This window comes from Micropterus salmoides, unplaced genomic scaffold (genome assembly GCF_014851395.1).
Source record: "Micropterus salmoides isolate LMB-PRFRI ecotype aquatic unplaced genomic scaffold, ASM1485139v1 Ms_hic_scaffold_3, whole genome shotgun sequence".
NCBI classification, from domain to species: Eukaryota; Metazoa; Chordata; class Actinopteri; order Centrarchiformes; family Centrarchidae; genus Micropterus; species Micropterus salmoides.
The window spans coordinates 32,371,387-32,391,748 of record NW_024042261.1 but is presented as its reverse complement, the minus strand read 5'-3'; the positions used below and the strand labels follow the sequence as shown (position 1 = coordinate 32,391,748).

At 38.4% G+C, this 20,362-nt stretch overlaps 2 protein-coding genes across 2 annotated transcripts; both read right to left on the bottom strand.

Annotated features, from left to right (window-relative positions):
- Positions 1-4,024: 4,024 nt before the first annotated feature.
- LOC119882404 (protein FAM181B) lies at positions 4,025-6,474 on the bottom strand. Its single transcript, XM_038692426.1, is given in 3 exon segments — positions 4,025-6,374; positions 6,376-6,441; positions 6,443-6,474. Coding segments are annotated over 3 exon segments (1,224 nt in total). The 3' UTR covers positions 4,025-5,248.
- A 2,707-nt stretch (positions 6,475-9,181) lies between these two features.
- LOC119882399 (prolylcarboxypeptidase (angiotensinase C)) lies at positions 9,182-20,345 on the bottom strand. The gene is made up of 10 exons (XM_038692422.1): positions 20,191-20,345; positions 19,760-20,027; positions 16,244-16,384; positions 16,051-16,152; positions 15,642-15,823; positions 14,955-15,112; positions 13,823-13,995; positions 11,835-12,002; positions 11,554-11,741; positions 9,182-10,697 (listed from the first exon to the last, which is right to left on the bottom strand). The coding sequence occupies exons 2-10, from the start codon at positions 19,937-19,939 to the stop codon at positions 10,475-10,477; spliced, it is 1,515 nt and encodes a 504-aa protein (XP_038548350.1). The 5' UTR covers positions 19,940-20,027; positions 20,191-20,345; the 3' UTR covers positions 9,182-10,474.
- Between the last annotated feature and the right edge of the window lie 17 nt (positions 20,346-20,362).

Below are 20,362 nucleotides of genomic sequence, written 5' to 3'. Positions count from 1 at the left end.
ACAAAAACACACAGATGTAAGCAAGCATACCCACAACACCCTGAGGAGGAAAACAGTGTATCATAGCTGCTGAAAATGAATGCAGACTTAAATGGAAAGTGGAAATATACTGTGCTGTAAGCAAATTGTCTTTTTGGGTAATCTCACTACCATAGACATGAAAAGGATCAGGCAGGGATACATTATTCATTTAGAATTAATATTCACTGATACTAACTGCTATCACTACTTGTAATGCAAGATGTGAGAAATGCAGGGTGTGCTGTGAAGTAATATATTTCTGCACTGACTTTGTTTACAGTCCTTAAAGAGCTTGCAGGTGGAAAGGTGGAAATCAGCCTGCAACACTCTTTATGATGCAATAACATTTCCATAGGAAATCTTCATAATAGAAAGGTACTATTTGGACATTGAAACACTGCTGAAATTATCAGCCAGTATTGGGTTATGACAGATAATGTATATTGAATTAGCATGTATGTTGGCAAAAGAGTAAGTTTAATAAGTTTTGAAGACAAAGATTCAAGCAGATTGACCATGATATCAACAGATACACTCAAAGACTAAGCTATCACAGTTAACCTATAGGCTGTTGCAAATACACCTAACAAGTTGATATATAACATCAGCTTGTTATAACATGCTTATAAGCCAAGCATGAACCTTTTTAATGTGTATTTTTCCTGCAAAGCAGTTCATTAAAGATAATGGTAATGCCATGCTTCGAGAGTTCTGTTAGCATTTATTTGCCCTCCTCAAAACAAACATGTAAATATAGCTGCAAGCAGATATTTTGATAAAATAGGTTTAAACATGTGGTTCAACATTATAAGGAAATTTGTGATCTGGCACACCCATTTTATGAATTTTTAGCGCCCCCAAGTGGTCAATTTAAATGAAATTTCTGGAAATGTTTCAGGTAATTATATACATATGGTTAAGCCCTTTATGAAGATATTTTGGTTGATGCCATGGCCATGTTTTCGACCAATCTTGCACATTTGTAACAGAAATGTGTATCTCAGTCCTGCAATGCTGCCCACATTTGGTGTTGATAATCAAAATCCAAAAAGTAGATGCAATTTTTACTGTTTTTCACGTTATGCTAATTAGCATAAAATCCATCATGGTGGACTTTAATGGTCAAAGGCGCTTTTTAATAGAGCACATTTAATTAGATTGTGTGAGAAATTTCAAAACAATCAGACTTACAGTGTGAGAGGCGTGGCCAAAGCTGCATTTTTGGGCCTTAATTACAGCGCCACCATCTGGCTGATTGGGCTCATATTTCTGTGGAAGCACTTGCATGTCATTTTCATTTGTACCAAGTTTGGTGTTTCTAGCTCATTCCAGCTCAGGGCAATTTAAGGCAATTCAGCAGACAACTAATAATCCATCCATCCATCGTCAACCGCTTATCCTGCGTACAGGGTCTGGAGCCAATTCCAGCTGACATTGGGCGTAAGGGTGGTACACCCTGAAATAATAATAATAATCATAATAATCATAATAATCCAACACAAACTCAAAAGAGTTCTGCCCCTTCAGGGATTGAACCCTAAAAAATATCCTTTGACTTGAGCTCAGAGTTGCATGTCACTGAGAGAGGTTACAAAGGCTTGTGAATATCATCTGGCACGGTGCTTCGACCCTGTGGTGTTAACAAGACATGAGGACTAGCTGTGAAAGGTTAGTTAGAGGGCAAGCGTGGATGGATACTCAATTTCCAGTGTAGCATAATGAAGCAAAACACTCTAAAATGCATTTTAACTTTTCTGCAGTGGAGCTCATTTCAGTACTGGTTGTATTTTTGACCATGCTCCTGTGTTTGCATTTGGTGTGTGCATATGCAACACATTATATCATCTGTGTGTACACATTTTTTTTTATTTTGCATTGTAGGACATCACATACCATGGCAGAGGAAATCTGCTGTATATTATCTAGTTTACTTAGATATCTGGCTTTTGTTATTCAGGTCTATGCCAACACAGATCTTGTTAATCGCTTTGACAAACATTGGATCTCCAGTGTGCCATAAATCAACACAGGATACAGTTGTGGCTCCATCAGAATTTCCTAATCTGAATGTATCAGCTGGTGTCAAACCAGGGTCAGAAAATCCATATCACTTCTGTGTGTATAATTTACTGTATTGTAAATTGTCACACATTGTTTTGTCTAGCATATCACATAGTAGTAGTGTTGACCAATCTACAAACATTGCCATCTGGTAGGGGATAAGAAAAAACCTTGGCAGACAACTAGCTTCAAAGTAGAGCACATATTACAATGAATACATACACCATTATAGCTTAGAGGAATAAGCATCCAAGTGGAAATCCATTTTAAAAGACAGTGAAAAAGACTGAGAGATTAAAAATCATAGTTCCAAGTAACCATTCCCCGCCAACGTACTAAATTCACGACAGATTCAATTCACGGAAAGATATCTGAAGAACCACTCAGTTCTTACCACATATGGCTACAATGTCATACATCAGCTACAAGTGCCGTTCTGTCTGATAGGGAGTGGTAGACATTGGGTTTTCAATAGAACATTATTGCCATCTAGTGTGTTTATTGAGCAACTGCTTTCAGACCTGAAGATACCGTCACTGGCAGACATATTTGTGGTCCTCTGCCATTTTATATTGTTTCTTGAACTTGAGGAAGGGAGTAAGCCTCATGTCAACTAATCGTGGAAACTGAAAATTGCACTTGCCTTCAACAACAGACCGAGGCTTAAACCTCCAGTCAACTCAGATGGGGTTAAGAGTGAAGAGTGTTGTTCAGATGCCAATATAACCACGTACATGTTACTGTAATGTAAAGGAGTTTGGCGCTGAGACAGATCATGCAGGTTCACTCAACCAAAAAGCTAAAACTGTTTTTTATAAAATATTTGAAAAAGATAAAGAGCAAGTTTGAGGACTTGATTTGAAATTGAGATATAAAAAGGAACAACCATGATGTTCTTAATACTTTTACACAAAACATACAAAAGGTTTGCAGGCCCTAAAATGTTGATTTAGTTTGAATGACCTTCGACACAGTCTCATACAACGTGATTTTTTTCACCTACTGTACTTCTGAGAGTTTACCATGTAGACTTTAGAAGTTCTGCACCATTATAAGACTGTCGTGTTAGAAGGTAAATTAGTGAACCTTCAACAGCCAGCAGGGGGAGATAATAATGTGTATGGTTATGGTACTCCAATCTCCAGGGAGAGCACTCCTGGGAGAATGTTGGAGATTTCAAATTTAAACCAGCAGCCAATTTAACTTAAAAACATCAGGAAATTAATTAATCCTCAACAATTATTAGCAAAATGCCATATTGCATGCAAAAATGCATATTTAGAAATTTAGCCACCAAATGGACCGACCAGTAGAGTGATGCCAAAAGTATGAGTTGAACTCAAATTATTGTCACACCTCCTTCATCTTTGCTCTTTAGTGGAAATAAGAGCATGCTTGCTGAAAATTTGACAAGCTAGTTAAGGGTAATAATGTTCGGAGATTTAACATTTAAATGGATTTGCAGCACTGGATTTGCAGCACTGGATTTCTTTCTTTCTGATTAAATTGGTAAAATGGTAAAAACAAATGTTTTACTCCTTAACTTACTGAGAAATTTCTCCCTCCTGGGCTTTACATGTGTATTTTTGCTACAGGATAATTTCAGAATAGGTAGGATTTTTTTTGTTTTGTCTAACGTTGATTGGAATTGCATTTTAATGAAACAGTAACAAAAAACACTGGTATAGTATGTAATCAGCGTTGTATTTACTGTATATAGTCTTTTCAACCAAATTATATAAGGTATACATATTAGAGTGAATAAATTATATAATGCAAGTACTGTGACTGATAACAATTAGACACACCTGTATGATGTAATACAATGCAATATGTCAGCCCCTTCAGTAAATGCTAGTTGTTGAGAGCACTATTGTTTCTGTGTTGACTCAACTTGGTCATAGTTTATTACAGGACAGTTGCATCAGACTGTATTCTAATATTAAGTAAGCAAAACTTTATTGATACAACACTTGTCAAACCCAGGGTTACAAAGTGTTTCACAGTTACAAAAAGATGATACAAGCATTTGAATAAATAAATACAACAAAAATGATTTAACCAACAAGAACAATCAGGGCAAGGAAGCATCAATAAAATGCCTTTGAGAATAAATAGGTTTTGAGATGAGATTCAAACGCTTTATTATTTATTTATTTGCATATTGTCATATTTGTTGCCATAACATGCAAAGTACCTAACATAGATCAACTCTGTACAAGAATGTATTTGTGTGTTTTTGCCCTCATGTACTCTAATAATCACACATCAACACCCATGATTAGCAAAGAACACAAAAACAGACACTGGTGTTACAGTAATAAAGACCAGCTTTATTTTGGCTTCTTACAATAGCTAGATACATTAAAGGCTTTTCCAACAAAATGGATACACATCGTAAATCTGCCAGCTGAAAATCATTTTTGAGCTGTAAAATGTTGTAAAACAAACATGGCACACTACTGTAATTGTTGAGTTTCCCCCTCTACATCTCTACATGATGACTGTTACTGGAACTGGAATGAGAAAGTGCCTCGCTGAGAGATTGTTGCAGCATGTTTTGTCAAATGTTCTATAATATAATTTTCTAGCAATAAGTAATGTTTAGTGGACTAAACCAACAGCTATTTCTGCAGCTTGTAGGTTTTCTTTTTGTAAAATATGAAAATGATGGAATCAAATGTCTTTATTATCAAATTCCCAAATGAATAGGATACATCCAAATGAACAGACTACCATACTCTGGTGGCAAAACTGAAGCATACCCAAAATCCGATGTATTTTCAATCAGAATTAGAATTAGTCATTAGAAATTGCCTGAGATGAGGAAAAACAAATCTGCATGTGAAACAAGTTACCATTAAACTGAACAGTGTAGTAAATGAAACTAGGATGTTGAAAAATACATGGTATCCAATTATTTGAAAAACTGTGAACATTTTCTATGACAGAAAACATTTTAAGTTCCTTGTTTCTCTCTGGATAATGACAAACATTGTTGTTGAGAGGAGATGATAGAAAATGTAATTTAGCCAGCTGCAATATTTCTTCCACAACCGATAAACAAATAAGATACAGTAATATCAAACTCTCTTGGACTATTGTTAAACTTGTCACAGTATTTTTTCTGCTTTTGCCAGCACTTCTAACAACAGAATTTCATTTCTCATAGAGATGAATAATTAGCTCTGTTATAACCACCACTTAAATCATAAGTGACCTGAGGTATGGAGCAGTCTGTGAAGAAGTTCGGGAAGGCCAAAGTGCACAGTGCATTGTCCTCTATGGGCCCAGCAGCCTCAGAGGGACAGTAGACAGGAGGCTGAGCTGGACTTGTACGCAGGCTCCCCCCTAGTTTCTTAGAGGGTCCTGAGCAGCTAGTCCAGGGCTCAGAGTAAAAGAGACCACCAACTAAATTGTGAGCATCATAGGAAGCAGGATCCGGGCCTCCCATCTCTTGCTGCACCCGGAGAGGCATGCTTTGATAAAGGTCCTGGTCACTCACCATGTTGCTGTACTCAGGCCCCAAGAGCTCGAAGAACTCTGCAGCCTCAGGATTGCCTCGTTCCAAGTCCTTTAGCGTCATCCCAGATGTGGAACTGACTTTGGAGCAGTTGGCAGGCTCCATAAAGAAAGAGGGGGGCAGATTGCGATGCCTCAGGGGTGGTTTCTTTGCTTTTTCACCCCTTATATCTTTCACAGGGCTGAAGAGGGCTGCCAAGCTCTTGCTCTGTAAGTTGGCCTGGACCCCATCACGCTTAGGTAGAGTTTTGCTCTGCAAAGGACTGGTCTGAGCCAGGGGGGTACCCTGTCTTTTAACCGTGGCTTCTGCTATGTTTCCTGGTGTTATAATGCCTGTGCACCTTTTGATCTGCTTCTGTAGGTACTTCCTGTGGTTCACTTTCCTCTTGGATTTCACTGGCTTGTCCAGAGCCAGCTTGATATTGCTGGAGGCTGAGTCTATGAAGCTCAGCAAGTCTCTAGTGGTCTCTTTGTAGTCCTCATCATTTTCTGCCTCGCCAAGGAGACTCCCATCTAGACTTTTCTCCACATCGTACTCCATCACAGAGCCAGGGAAGCAGAAATTCATGAACTGAGGGTTCATGATTGCAGTCTGAACAGCCATTACTCTGTTGAGCCCAGCGGCTACACCTGTGGCGTCTGCTATGATCCCTGAACCAAAAGTTTCTTCAGTGCATGTCTTTTTTCCTCTGCCAAACGCTTGGTCCTGATGCTGCTCATGAAGTTCCTGTAAACATTCCAGAGTACAAGTGACGGGCTCTGAGGAAAAGAGATCTTTCAGGGGGCTGGACTAATGATGTCAGAACATCAAAGAGGAGGGGCAAAGAGACCGCAGGACTTAACTCTTTGCTTGTGCCTGACCACCTGCATCTAAGAGGGATTTGTCTGAAATTCCCTGCTGAGTTGAAGACAATAACCTCTGTTAGATCTATCCCCCTGTAGTTTAACTGTTTGCGTGTGCTCTGAACCAAAAACTATTTCATGAAACTGGAGGTTATTACTGTAACAGTGACCAGAAAACCCTGAGGATAGAATACTTTTGCTGTGCAGAACAAAAATCTCTCTATTAAATTTAAAAACATCCTTTTTTGTTATACATGATTATTGACAAACAGTTAAATATCCCACAAAATTCCTCAACTAATCAGTGGCATTATTCGTGTCATTCCTGCTTGCTTTTCAAAACATTTTAACCACTATTCAATCATCATACCTATCTATGTGTTTCCTGTCTGGATTACTAAACAGAAGTTAACTTGTAATCTAATTACTGTTCTTTTAGGCACTGAAACAAACCTGACTATCAAATCAAGGCCATACAGTAGTGAGTTCTTTTCTGTGGGAAAATCTTTGTGCTCAAACAGATGCCACTATTTGGGAGAATCTTCCCAACTGCTTGCCTTGTGTCTTAATCTGCTCATGGCAAAAGTTGATTTCTAGTGCATTCCCAGGCCAGTGGGAATTTCTGCCCTGGCCTGACAACTATTATGGGCTGCCTTTGACATAAAGCCCTACAGGGTCTAAATAGCCTCTATTCTTCGCCTGGCAGTGAAAGGGAGCTTTGTGCCAGAGATTCATTAAATTGCACCTCACAGCCCCTTCGTAAAATGGGTCTCAATAATGAACAGTCGATTTAACTAGAAAAGCTGCCGGAGCTGTTAAATTAAAGGGGAATAAAGTGCAGTTCAGGCTTAGTGTGCTAAAAGAAATGTTGACCTTAAGAAATCCTGGGTATGAAACTTCTGTTGTAAACAATAACGTATTTACAGGAACTTTCTTCGTGGCTAGAAGTGAATAAATGAAGGATGTGTCCAAGAGCGAGATTGTTATGTTGCCAGCACTTATCCCAATTTAAGAGGAATTTCAAGTGAATTTTGAGTGAATGTACTGTTAGACGTAGTTCACTAAAAATGTGTAACTTACCGTCACGTTATGCACATATGTTCTATTTGTTAACCAGAAAAAGCATAAGTCTCCATCTGATCACATAAAACCTTTGTTTATAATTATTTTAAGTTAAGATAGAGATACTGCAACTGAATAACTGAAACAAGATCTCTCTTACAAAAGTGCATGTTGAAGTGACTCATTTAAGAGTTGGAGGGATGAAAAAAAAAGTCTGAAGCAGTGAGGGAGTGAGGTTGTTAAAAATGTCTTTCTTATGTTAATTTCTTGGGAGAAAAGGGACAGTGAAACTGATAGCACTGATCTAATTATTTGTGGCCCAACACAAGTCTGGGACTGAAAAGAAATCCAAAAAAAAAACTCAAATCTATGAGCAACAAATGGTTACAAAACAAAGAATATCTTTATGTTTGTTTATAGAACTGGCAGCAAAAGACCTCCCATCCACATGGGGAAACTTCAGAGAATATTCAGTTGTAATCATTTCACCTGCCATTACAGTAATTTATTCGTAAATTCAGAACTTTCAGTTCATTACAGTTATAGCAGGAAATGGACGTCAGCTGCAGCCATATCACGACATCTCATGAATTCAGTGGAGTAGCCTACTGAGCTTTTAACGCTTGCCTGAAGTGATTTTCCCTCCCTCTCTTTGCTAGAGGCACAATTTTGGCAAAGTGACATCATCACAGTCATGGCAGCCATATCCCCTCTTTTTTCCAGTCAAGGGGCTTTGGCTTTTGTGCTTGTGGGTCATTCACATCACAGAGCCTGACGCACAGATCCCGGAAACAAGTTTCTATTGTTGCATAAAGGCTGAGAGGGTGAGAGGGGATGGGCAGACCAGCTCGGAAAAAATATATTAACTGAGAGCACAATGGAGGAGCTTTTGACTTGTTTCCACTCTCATGAAATTATGTGTGAGGTTAATTGTTAAATAATTTTAAAAAATGACTATTATGGATCAGTGTTTATGTTAGCGTTAATCACAGAGTTCAACTATGGACTGAATTTTCAAAAACTTATTATGATGGGACCTTTGGGGAATTTAAATTTGGAGAAAATTATTAGTAATCTGCTGTGCCTTTTCCCCACAACCAGCAAGTTAAGTACACAGATTTGTTGAGATATTGTTAAACATTACCAGCACGCCCTCTGTCCCTGAGAATTTACTTATTCAGCAGCACCCAACCCCAAAGGAGCAGGGTGCTCAGTGCAACGTGATGTGACACACACAGGCTTAATCTCTTCCTACTAGTGTGTGGTCCTTGTTTGAGCAGGGACATACTCAGAGTTTGGGGTTGAGCGAATACTAATAACACCTTTGATTGATGGCCAGTGTCAGAGACTGAGAAAAGGCTAGCAAAATTAATGACCTCTCAAAGTCCTGAGAAAAGTTTAAGGACGGCATTTAGTGGCGGAGACCCCGTCCTCCCCCATGTTTAGCTATGTTTCTTTCTACTAGGGTGTCTGAAATCCAGTCAAGCCTGTGACAAAATGTTGAGAAGTCAGGCTTTGTGTCTCCTGGTAGAAAATCAACCCACATACCAGCACAGGACATGTTCCCCATCTGCTTCACAAAGTCATGTCATGTCAGGAACTTTTACTTTAAAACAAGAGGGGGAGAAAAAGAATTGGCCAGAATAGTTCAAAGAAAATTACAAAGCAAGAATCCGTTTTCATTGCCAGTCAAAGTGTTTTAATTTCAGTGTTTTCATGACAGTTGAGTTGGCAGTTTTAGTTTGATATTAAAAAAAGAAAAAAAGAAAAGAAACATAACAGTGACTTCATGGCGAACTACAAAAGACTTCTTAGTCCCTGCCGAGTCCTGCATCCACTCACTGCCTCACTCTTAACCTTCCATCAACCCTTCTCAACCCCTCTGGCACCCCAGGAGTTGTATTAATAATATTACTAGCAGGGGGGAACAAACCAGGCTCTATGGGCTGCTCTGGTGCCTCAGTTTAAACCTTTAATGGAGGCAGTGAATGAATGCGTGCCAGGGGGAATCCCACAGGTTGGTCCACAGGGGTGAGGTCAGCAGGCATAGCTGCAATAACCTCCCACCACTTACTTTATTGGCCTCCTCCGATTGGTTTTTTATTAAATCTCAAGCACGTGCAATTGTTCCTGCTAGGTGGAAGTAACTTAAAAGCCTCAGTCTCTCTAAAACATGAGAAAGAGTCTGCTCCACAGAACAACAGGACATCCATATATGATTAAAAGACAATTAGAAAGATTATATGACAATATCATTTGTAGCTTTTTAATCAGTTTCACTAGAAGGCATGTTTCTTGGAAGTGACAGCATGTTAAATAATGGTACCACCATTATTAGACATAAATAGAAAACTTCAAAGCGAGGAAGCACTATTCTGTGAACAATAACAAATCAAGTCTAATATTACTTGATTTTCTTTAGATTTGGTGCTAAGCTTTTCTCCTGAGACGTCTTCAAATGATAAGATGCATGTTACAATATATATTAAAAAAAATATACACCTGAATGACCACAATGGCTAATCAACAAGGCGTGTGAATTCGTAATGATGTACAAAATTTAAGATGTGAATAACTCTGAATGTATTACTGATTGTAACACTGACTCTCTCTCTCCAAGCCCTTGGAAATGTACAGTTTGGCATAAAGATAGTGTGTCCTCATTTGGTCTAAGAAGACTGTAGTTGGATACTCCTGATACAGCACTGAACATGGCTACGTGATTAAGATTAAAAAACACTCTCAAGTGATTAATGATATTGTTATTAAAATCCAGAGGGATTCTGAAATATTTAAATTAATGAAATCATTTAATGTGAAGAAAAAACATTGATTAAAACAGGTCAAACTTGGGCATAATGAAAGAGCCAGCACCCTGTAAAATACCATGTCACAAATTAAAGCTAGTCAGTCCAGGTTATAATGACTTTCCCAGTTGTGTAACATTTTGCTTTGTTTTTAGGGACTAAGGCATTGATGCAGTTTGACGTGTCTTTGTAGCCTGCCTGATCCACTCTTGAAAATACTTCACCTCTAACGTCCGGGCTGCACGGACTGAGGGTGGGTCATTGTCATTGCTGTAGCGGAGGTCCAAGTGATGGGCTCCATCAGGAATCATAATGGATACCAGAGAATCTGTTATGTTGTAAGTCACTCCACCAGCTGACCATGGGTCAAGTCCTCCGTTACTGAAATACAACAGCAGAGACAGTGTGCACTGAAAATATATGAGACACTTGTATACAAGGTTGTTCATTTATGGCATGGTGTGGCAGCAACCAACACAAAATCATTAGTGACTTTTCATATAATTGTTTTGTACATTCTAGTATCAATACATCAGAATTCACAGCATGCATTCTTTGAACTGTTATTGTCTTATATGTCCACATAAAGTCTGTGAAAACAAATTTCAAGCACAACATGGTTATTTATCTACTGGGCTACGCCAACTTTACAAGAGGTTAACGTAAGCAAGTAAGTAAGCATGTTTATTTAAATAAATACCACCTTTCAAGACAAGAACTTCACAAAAAAATAAGGCAACAGTCATTCAAAATAGAATTAAAAGTAAAAACACTATAAAAATGTTTTACACAAAATAATAAAACACTAAGAGAAAAAAATACCACTGCTACAAAAATGAGTCTTCATAGGTTGTATTATTATCTTTAAACCCCCCCACATTGGCTAATTAAAAATGATGGTAATTTTTCTCTGTTCTGTTTTTAATGATTGGCACGTGTTGTGATTTTAAGCAATTTATTTGAGTTGCTTTGAAAACTCACATATTAATATCTGATTGCCAGACCTTTTTATAGCTTGACAAGAGCTGCAAATTGGTGTTAGCCTAATATGACCCACCTGCGTGTTTGTGATTGAGCTACATCATTTTCATACTTCTGTCTGCTTCCTGTGGCTACCCAGGTGGGTACTCTTAATTTGCCTGCTATAAAAGCCAGTCAAAATCAAAACTTGAATTGCTCCCACTGCACTAAACACACACCTTCTGTTTAAGCCTGGCAGTTTACAAGCAATGTTTACCTGAAGATGATGTTGCTTTGAGAGGCGATGTCTTTCCCCCCGTAGACTGTGCCTGCCCAGTCAGCTCGTGGCCTGACACCAAAAATGGCGTTACACTCATCAGAGAAGGCCTGGAGGTTCCACTCCTCAGGTTCAAACATGTCCTGGACCCCATCTGTGCACATGGGCATCACCATCTCTGTGCAGGCCTGGGGATGAGGGATTGAACACGTATTCATTGTGACAGGTAAAGCTGCCCACTGACACATCTGTGCAGCGATTTATCCAGCATGTTACTGCACCTGGTAATACCAGCCGAGAAAACCAAGGCTGCCGGTTGCTGTCTGAGATGTGTTGAGACAGGAAGAGCTTCCGGTGTAGTTGTAGTAGACCTTCGCTGCTTGGGAGACACCATGCAGCAGCTCGTAGTCAGACACAGTGGAATCGAAAGCAAGATACTTGCACACCACCTTGAAATTATAACACATTATCAAGCAACACATAAGAATTAACTAGAAAGTTTGTGATTACATTAGTTTAGGCAAGCTGTTAATGCTCTTTTCATCTGTGTTGTTTACAAGACAAGAAGATTGCTTTCTTGTGGCCCCAAAAGTGTTTTTCCACATAAAAAAGTGGTGGCGCCTGATTTGCATATGAAATTCCCTGGAATGAACTTGAATTTATTGCTCTAATCTTGGCACGAGAGGAAAAAAACATCCATTTACTTAAAGACAATGATTTAAATGATTTAAATTTAAAGCTTTTACTCTCCTTACTACTTTTGTTTTGTGTGACCACGGTTGATTTCTCAGAATTAATAGCATGGATGATAAATATTTGAGTTTCAGCTTTTGTTTAATTTCGCTGCGTGTTGTTATGGTTGCAGCAGCAGAGTTGGCTGTGGCTGTTGTTCTGTACTCTTTGTGAGGCAGAGAAACTGGGCTTTCTTGTTTAGAGGTTGGAGGGGAGCTGTGCTAGTGTGGAGTCTGTTACTAAGGCTTTTGTCTGTGCACTGGGGAGGAGTTGGTGGTCGATGGATGAGGAGGGCCACAGACATGTCCAACCAAAGATTTATACCGTGAAAAAAAACACTGCAATTGCTCCAAAGCATCTTCTCCTTACTTTTCAGATAGGATTAGGCTTATACATTCATCTCTGCCAACAGATTTCCCTCCTCTAAGCCCTCAATACCCCGTTCTCACACTCACTCAGATAATCACATTAGCTTTGTCATTAAAAAAGCTCCTCTTTGCACCCACTGCCTAAACTGCTTAAACCACCCATAGGGGTCGCATACATTAAAGGCAAGGAGCCAAAAAACTCAAAATGACCATTTAGTGTTTATTTCACCTTACATGGAGCCCCTGGATTTATTTGGTGGCTAAATGCTAAACAAATAAGAAAACAAAAAATTTATTACACTAGTAAAAGTTAGTTGGTACGAGACTCCTGCATGTGGTACTCAGATGGGTGTTGAAACACCAAGCAGAGTCAGGGTCAATAGCAAAACTTGGTTTAGTCACGTGACATGCCAAGGTTACTGGTGGAATACACTGCACCCAAGTCAATTAGCCTCCACAAAACAGCCACTGTACTGTCACAAGCTTTTCTACATGAAAACAAAGGATGTTTTGTAATGTTGACAACAGGAAAGAGATTTAAAAAGACATTTTAACTTTTTTCATTTCATTTTCTTTTCTATTTTGGCAAGTTATGTGATTAAGCGTTCACATCTAAATGTGTCTAGTGAAGTATTTGTTACAGTCTCATTCAAATGAGAGTGGAGAACCTTTGTTTTAATGGCCTCATGAGCTGCTCTGGGCAAATGTCCTCTTTCTGTGGTGCCATGTGAGCGTCCTAAGAGGAACACCTCAGAGATCTGACGGAGTGTGCAAATGAAAGGACCATTGGTACGAGAAAAGAAAAGAATGGTGGCTTACTTGTAGCTCCTCATCTAAAGAATACTTAAAATCTAAAAGAAACTAGATCCTTATGAATATTAATGAAGTTATTATGAATGAAGTTAATTGACAGCTGTTGTGAACAAAAGCTTGGAAGACCACAACAAACACTTGTAACACAATCGGCTGAATCACACATTCATTTCAATTAAGGACAGGATGTCAGGCTAAATCAGGTGCTTACCAAAGACAAACAAAATTTAAAGTTGTAAAAAAAGTAAAAAATATTTAGTGAGTCAGTTAAACTAGAACTTTAAATTTTATTGAATCACTTTTTTTTAGTTCATAATGAATCTTCGATACGGTATTTTACATGTGGCTGTTTGTACCTGGATCGGCCAGCGAGGAAGTGGCTGGAGAAAATTAGCTTCATAGGGATAGTCCACCATAGCCAGATTCACCCAAGTCTCCTGAAGCCAGTTCTTGAAGCCGACAGCATCATATTTGCTTTTAAGAGGGGCGCATAAACTGAATTCTTCTGACAGCCACTGACGACCAGATGCTTGTCAAAACAGAGCAAAAAATATTAAATGTCATTACAATAGTGATTCCGGCACTGTCCATTTTAATAATGCATGTCTACTACTGTATCTTGTATCTACTACACTACTGGCTACTAACCAATGATATTGGCATTTTAACCAAGATAAACCAATAGTCATTTTGCTAGTATTTAACAACTACAGCTCCCATGGGAGACTTATGTCTTAAACCTTATAATAGCTTTAGCTGGTAAATGCTAATAAAATAACCATTATTCTATGTTCTATCTTTTCAGTGTTTTTCAGAATTAATTTAGTAACAATTTATTAACATTAATGTATTAACTTAATGTATTAAGTGTAACACTTTATTTATTTAAGAGGTAACTAAAAAGACAAAAAGTGTTATGCAGGAGGTGGATTATCTCTAACCTGGCAACTTGAATTTCGTCCTTATTGATATCTTAGACCTACATTGGCAAATGATTAAAACATATTAAAGCTTATAAACCCTTTAAATGGGGGACCTTGTTAGAAAGTGGTATGAACCTTTTTATTGGTGTACTATTACCAATGATGTTGTGACTGAATAAAAAGAACCACTTGTTTCAATAAAGGTTATTCCTACAGTTTAGGATTGTGAAAAGACACATCCTGTAAAGACATACATTCTTATTCATATCTATGCAGAATAGTAATAAACTTAGATTGCAGGTTGTAAATTTAATGGATCCACATAATCTGTTTTGCAATTTTTCTATTCAATACAATGTGTCATCCGTGGAGAGGAGCCAGACTTTATACCCAAAGTTTTAGGAATAGCTGTCTGATTTTAGACTTTAGTCAGTTCATCAAATTCACACATGTGGACCATAAGGACAAACAGGTAGAAATTCTAAAGCCTTTCTCATAGATAAGATTAAACATGGTTAATTTATTATTCTGAATCATTAAAATACATCATGACTATATGACTTACCAGTGGAAGAGACATTATTAATAGCCTTCCAAGACTCTCTGATGTTTGCGTCACAGTTATACCCACTTCTGGCAAAGTCCTGTGTTACTATTTTGTAGAAGTCCCCACATGGCACCATATCACGAAACTGCCATATTGGTGCGGAGGATGCCAGAGCTCTGAAATACAATTAGAAGCAAAACCATTTCTACTTTTCTCTCATTATCACACGCTGGACATCCATAATCCTGGGTAATCTTAAGGCTAGGGAAGGCAATTTATTTCAGAAGCAATTTTTTGTTTTATTTGTTGAAATTCTATTTACATCAATAGCAACAGAAAAAAATCTGGTATCTGTGTCTGGGGGGATTTTTTTACTTGGATACTTTCAAAATCTAGTTGTCTCTTGCTAGTTTCTCCAACAGTGCCAATCCTAGCTTGAATGTAATTTGTGTCACATTTTGATGGGGAAGAATATTGATTACAAAGGCTGTAGGCCTATAGAAGCAATAGATTGCTGAATCGTGAAGTGACCACAGACCAGTCAGTTAGGTAAACATGATCCCTGATACTGGATTCCTAGGTAATGAAGCTGAAAAATTTCCTTCACCTTCTGCTACTGTTTGGAGCTGGAAACATGCAAATTTTCTTGGTGCATCTTTGGGGAAGTCCAACCCCAATGTCCCCACAGCTACACTCATATCTTACCCAACAACTATATTGGGGTATTTCATCCTGAACCAGGCAGAGAGCATCCCTCCATAGGATCCTCCGACAGCGATAACAGGGCTGTGCTGAGCTCCGGGTAAAGTACTTTTCAGGTTCTGAATCAGCACTGCAAAATCTGCCAGGGCTTGCTCTGAGGTGAGGTAGTTGAGGTGTTTGCTATCCTGCAAGCAAATGACAAGTATTGTTGTAAATTAAGAGTGCAAAACAATAATACACATACGGAAAATTATTTACTGGCACTGAGAATGAAATTTATTTTGGCAAGTAATGTTCTAACAGCTTTAAGATTTCCTATTGGTTTGGGACATAAGAAACAAAAAAACATGTAATGAAACATATTTAATCAGACTTTGGTGTACTCCAAGTGTAACACTGCATCTTCACTTACACTGTAAGAATCTTGTCCAAATGGCAGGGACTCTCCATAGTAACGATGTTCTGCAAAAACCAGCATGGCACCCAATTCCTCTGCAATTTCCCACATGAAGCCCTGCAGAGAAAACAATGACAGTTCAATTAGACTGAGGATTATGTGCAGTGTATATACAAGGTAACAGATATTGGGATATAGGGATATTTACAGTATTGTTGCAGAACCAGGTGATGTCTCCTTCATTGCCAGTGTAGAACAAAATAGGTCCTCCAGGCTGCTGCCAGTGTTTGTCAGCCACAAGGTACCTCTGTTTGAAGGTGCCATCCTCTAGGAATCCAAAATGATCAATCTGTAACAAAAATTTGAATAAACTGATAACCCAAAAAACACAAATGGTATTGTTATTCCGCAAAATAAAGCTTTTAAGATTTAGCTTTTGTTGACAATGTGTCAAAGAGACGTTTATTTAATGTAATTTAAATCTTTATTTTACACATTTATGCTGATGACGAGCAAGAATGTAAGTAAGTAATGTAACTATTGATTAGCATTCAAATTGCAAATTAGACTGGTCTTGATTTGACCCACAAAGCTATCTCCTGTTGTAACATAACGCAGTTGAACAAATGTTTAACAAAATCAGAGCCAGTGGCATCAGTAAGATCTGACATTGTCTCATGCACTGTCCCACTTGTTGACAGAAACCTAATGTGGCAATATTGAATCGATCAAAATCTATGCATCAGTCCAGTCCACATAAACTGCTCTGAGCTGGATACCTGGCCATGTGCCAACCATGGTGTTGTGAAATGAGTTGGATCCTAGGGTAATTAGCCCCAATTTGTATTAAAAAATGTTAGAGCCAGTTTAAGGGATGCCACATTAGTTCCACTTTAGATGAGCTCTGAGATTCATTTCATCAAACCTCAGGGATTCTGGGGCATCTTCCACTTTCAACTATTTTTCCTGTATTCTTTATCAAACAAAAGCAGAAAGTAACCAATGACTTCACAGAGAAGACAACCCCATGATGCTGCTGAGATGTCCAGCCCTTGAAACAGTCCCAACACTTAATACAAAATGTTTTTGTAGTGTTTTTTCCCCCTGCTCACTCACTTCCCTCCTCGGTGGATACAAAGGAGGCAGCAATTTTATGAGCCAATGACAGCAAAAAGATTCTGGGGCCTCAATGTGTTCATTCAAGCCTCGACTCCTTAGCACTTGGCAGTGCTTTTGAGTGTGAGGGGACCATGAGAGCACTTAAAGGAAAACTTCAGCAGTCCGGCAGCAAAATAAGTTTCCGTGGTGTTAGTCATCCAAAGTGTAATGTTAGAATTTTATGAAAGCATTTAAGTTGGTTTATGTCTTAATTTGTTTAGATATCACTTTTTTTTATTGATACCAGGGTTTTCAAATGGTAAATGATTTTGATAGTTGAATTACTGAAAGCCAAATTCTCTTGCAACACAAACAAATTATTTCTTAAAAAAAAAATAAATACTAAAGCTAAAATGGTTGGATATATAAAGTGCTTCACCAACAGGACCCCTGGTGAGTACTGTATCACTTGCACCCACTCAGTATTCACATCACTAAACCTATGAGATTGGTTTCATAACAAATCCACACCCTGATAAGTAGTGCCACCATGTGGTTACTGCAGGCAGGCCTTGAGCAGTTTGTTTCAATTAAAATTCAATTCACATACTGTCCAACTACTGAACTAGTACTTTAACTATTCTACAAGAAAAGAGACTACATCTGTTGCGTTACAATCAAGCAAATAGAGACATGAGGGAAACAACCAAAGCACATCAAGGATCCTAAAGGACACTTCCATTCATTGTCTGGAGGTAAAATGCAGTCAAGAGGATTTCCTCTGGACAACTGCTTGATCACTTGGTGCTCTCCTCACAGCAGCCTGTCCCACAGAGAGTGTAGAAAAAGGCTGCAGGATTGATGATTCTTTTGTTTAAACAGCAGACTTGCTACTGGTACTGAAATGTGGATAAAAGTGATTTTATTTGTTGTACTTAGTCAAGAAGGAGCATCCAATTTATTGATGATGGGCCAAAAAAACATAAGACAAGACAATGGGTGTCAGAAGGGAGGAAATGGTCTTTATCTTCGTGTCAATGTGGCTAATTAGGCAGGATGCCGTGGGTTGGACCAGGTGTGCAGTATTGTCCCCTAATCCAAATACTGTTCAGTGCATACACACTACAAACAGTATGTAAATACTTAGGACTATAACTAACAGTAATTTTCAGTTCATCGGATGATTACTTTCTTTATTGTTTTCTCTGACAAAAGTCAAAAACACAAAGACATTTCATTTATCATAATCTAAGACTGTATTAGTGTTAAAAAAATATTTTTCATGTTTATGTCAAATTCGTTGTCTGTCAGGTCATAATATTTTTTAAATTATAATAAAGCATTTGTTTAACCAAAACACACTTCTGTTTTAATAATAATAATAATAATAATTGTGTAATACTGAGATGTTATCTTACTGTGAAAATCTCATACCATTGTGAAGCACACAGAGGCAAAACAACGAAAATACAGGACAAAGGAAAATTGTGTTACTTAATTTCAGATTTCAGTTCTCAGTGAGCCAAACATTTTAGACCCTAGCACTATCAACTTGTGAAGAGATATACCAGTTTACTGAGCACCTTATTATCTGAATGCACCATCACGACCTGTGGTTACCACTGAGCACTGTTTACAGTCATGGTAGGTGGTGTGTGTGTATAGTACCATAGATGAAAATCAAAAAGCTAATAGATGAAGGTAAAGAATGACCTCCTCTCAATAAAATGTGTATGTTACTAAACAATTATTCTTCTTTACACCAAAATGACACGTCATCCCTTAAATGTGTGTAACGTGGCTAAGTTTACCTTTCACAACGTTGCAGGAATAGGAGAGTAAATTAGATAAAAAGTTCAGACTTGTGATTGTATGAGTCAGGTTCACAAGTCACTAAATGTGATGCACACTCCACATGTGATTCTCCATGAAGTAACAGTAAATGGAAAATGTAAAGGCTGAATGAAGATCTCTCAACCCCCCCCCATGAGGTAAAATGTTTCAGATTCACTGAGCCCTGGAGACCGTTTTAGGCAGGAAGCCAAGAGGGATAGTTACAGTTCTGCTGGCAGGAATAGAGCCAATTGTGATGGTTTTCCCTTCACTACAGGAAGACAGAGGGAAACACCTATTGTCTGCAGACACAACACATGAACAACAGAATTACTACAGAATTAAGTGCATTTCAATTTTTAGAAAGAGCAAGTGGTGCAGGAATTAGTAAACTGCAAACAATGAAGCCAAGTAATACACTGGTAAAAAAAAAAAGGTGAGCAAACTCTGATGAGCCTGTAATAATCACATAATATAATCAGTATATATTTTAAGAAAACATTGTTTTATGCTTTTGTCATTATAACACCAGTCTGATCATAGTTTACTGTATTATTTTACATCACAAGATGTTTCAGGCAAAATATGGGAAACGTTTCTATTTATTTTGATTATTACTCTTCTAAATTCAGCCCTTATGATGCAAATCAAACATTTAAAAGTGAAGTGAAAGAGAAAGAAGTAAAAGAGGAAGAAACCAGTGTGAAAGTATGTATGAAACATATCTGTAAAATACAGTTTTCAGAGACAAGTGGGGGAGTTTTAAACAAATTAAGAGACATTTTAAACTCACCTTCTGGTCAAAATAAAATGTTTCATAGCTGATGGGGGTCTCGGATGAGTAAGGTAACCCACCAATCCTGGTAAAAAGTTGTGATTTGAGGGCGATCACGTGTAAACAGCCGAGACCCAACGTTAGGATGCAGGTAGCTGCAGCTCTCTTCAAAACCTCCGTCCTGACTCCAGCCTTCATTGCTGCTATTGTCAAACACTGCTCACAACAAAATGATCGTCAGCACTTGATCATGAGGTCGCATGATCTTGCACTGAGAAGAGGAGACCTGTCCCGTAAAAGAGAGGAAGTGAGACTCGCATGTAAGCAAATCCGGAGAGGTGTTGTCAGACAGCGTGTGGCCTAATTTTGCAGCAATGCAGAGGCGGCCCGCAGTTGCACACGCAACATCAGGTTCACCGTTATCCCAACATTGAACAACTTTAATTTACCTGTAGCCGGCTAGCAGACAGCAGATGGTTCCTAACTTCCTACTGTAACGCTCGCAAGGGTTGACGGGAGAATGAGTTGCACATGTGCATGTTGATGTTACTAACGTTAGCTGTCTCTCAAGGCAGAAGTACACCGGAAACATGTATTGATGCTTCGCTTTAACAAGCCGAA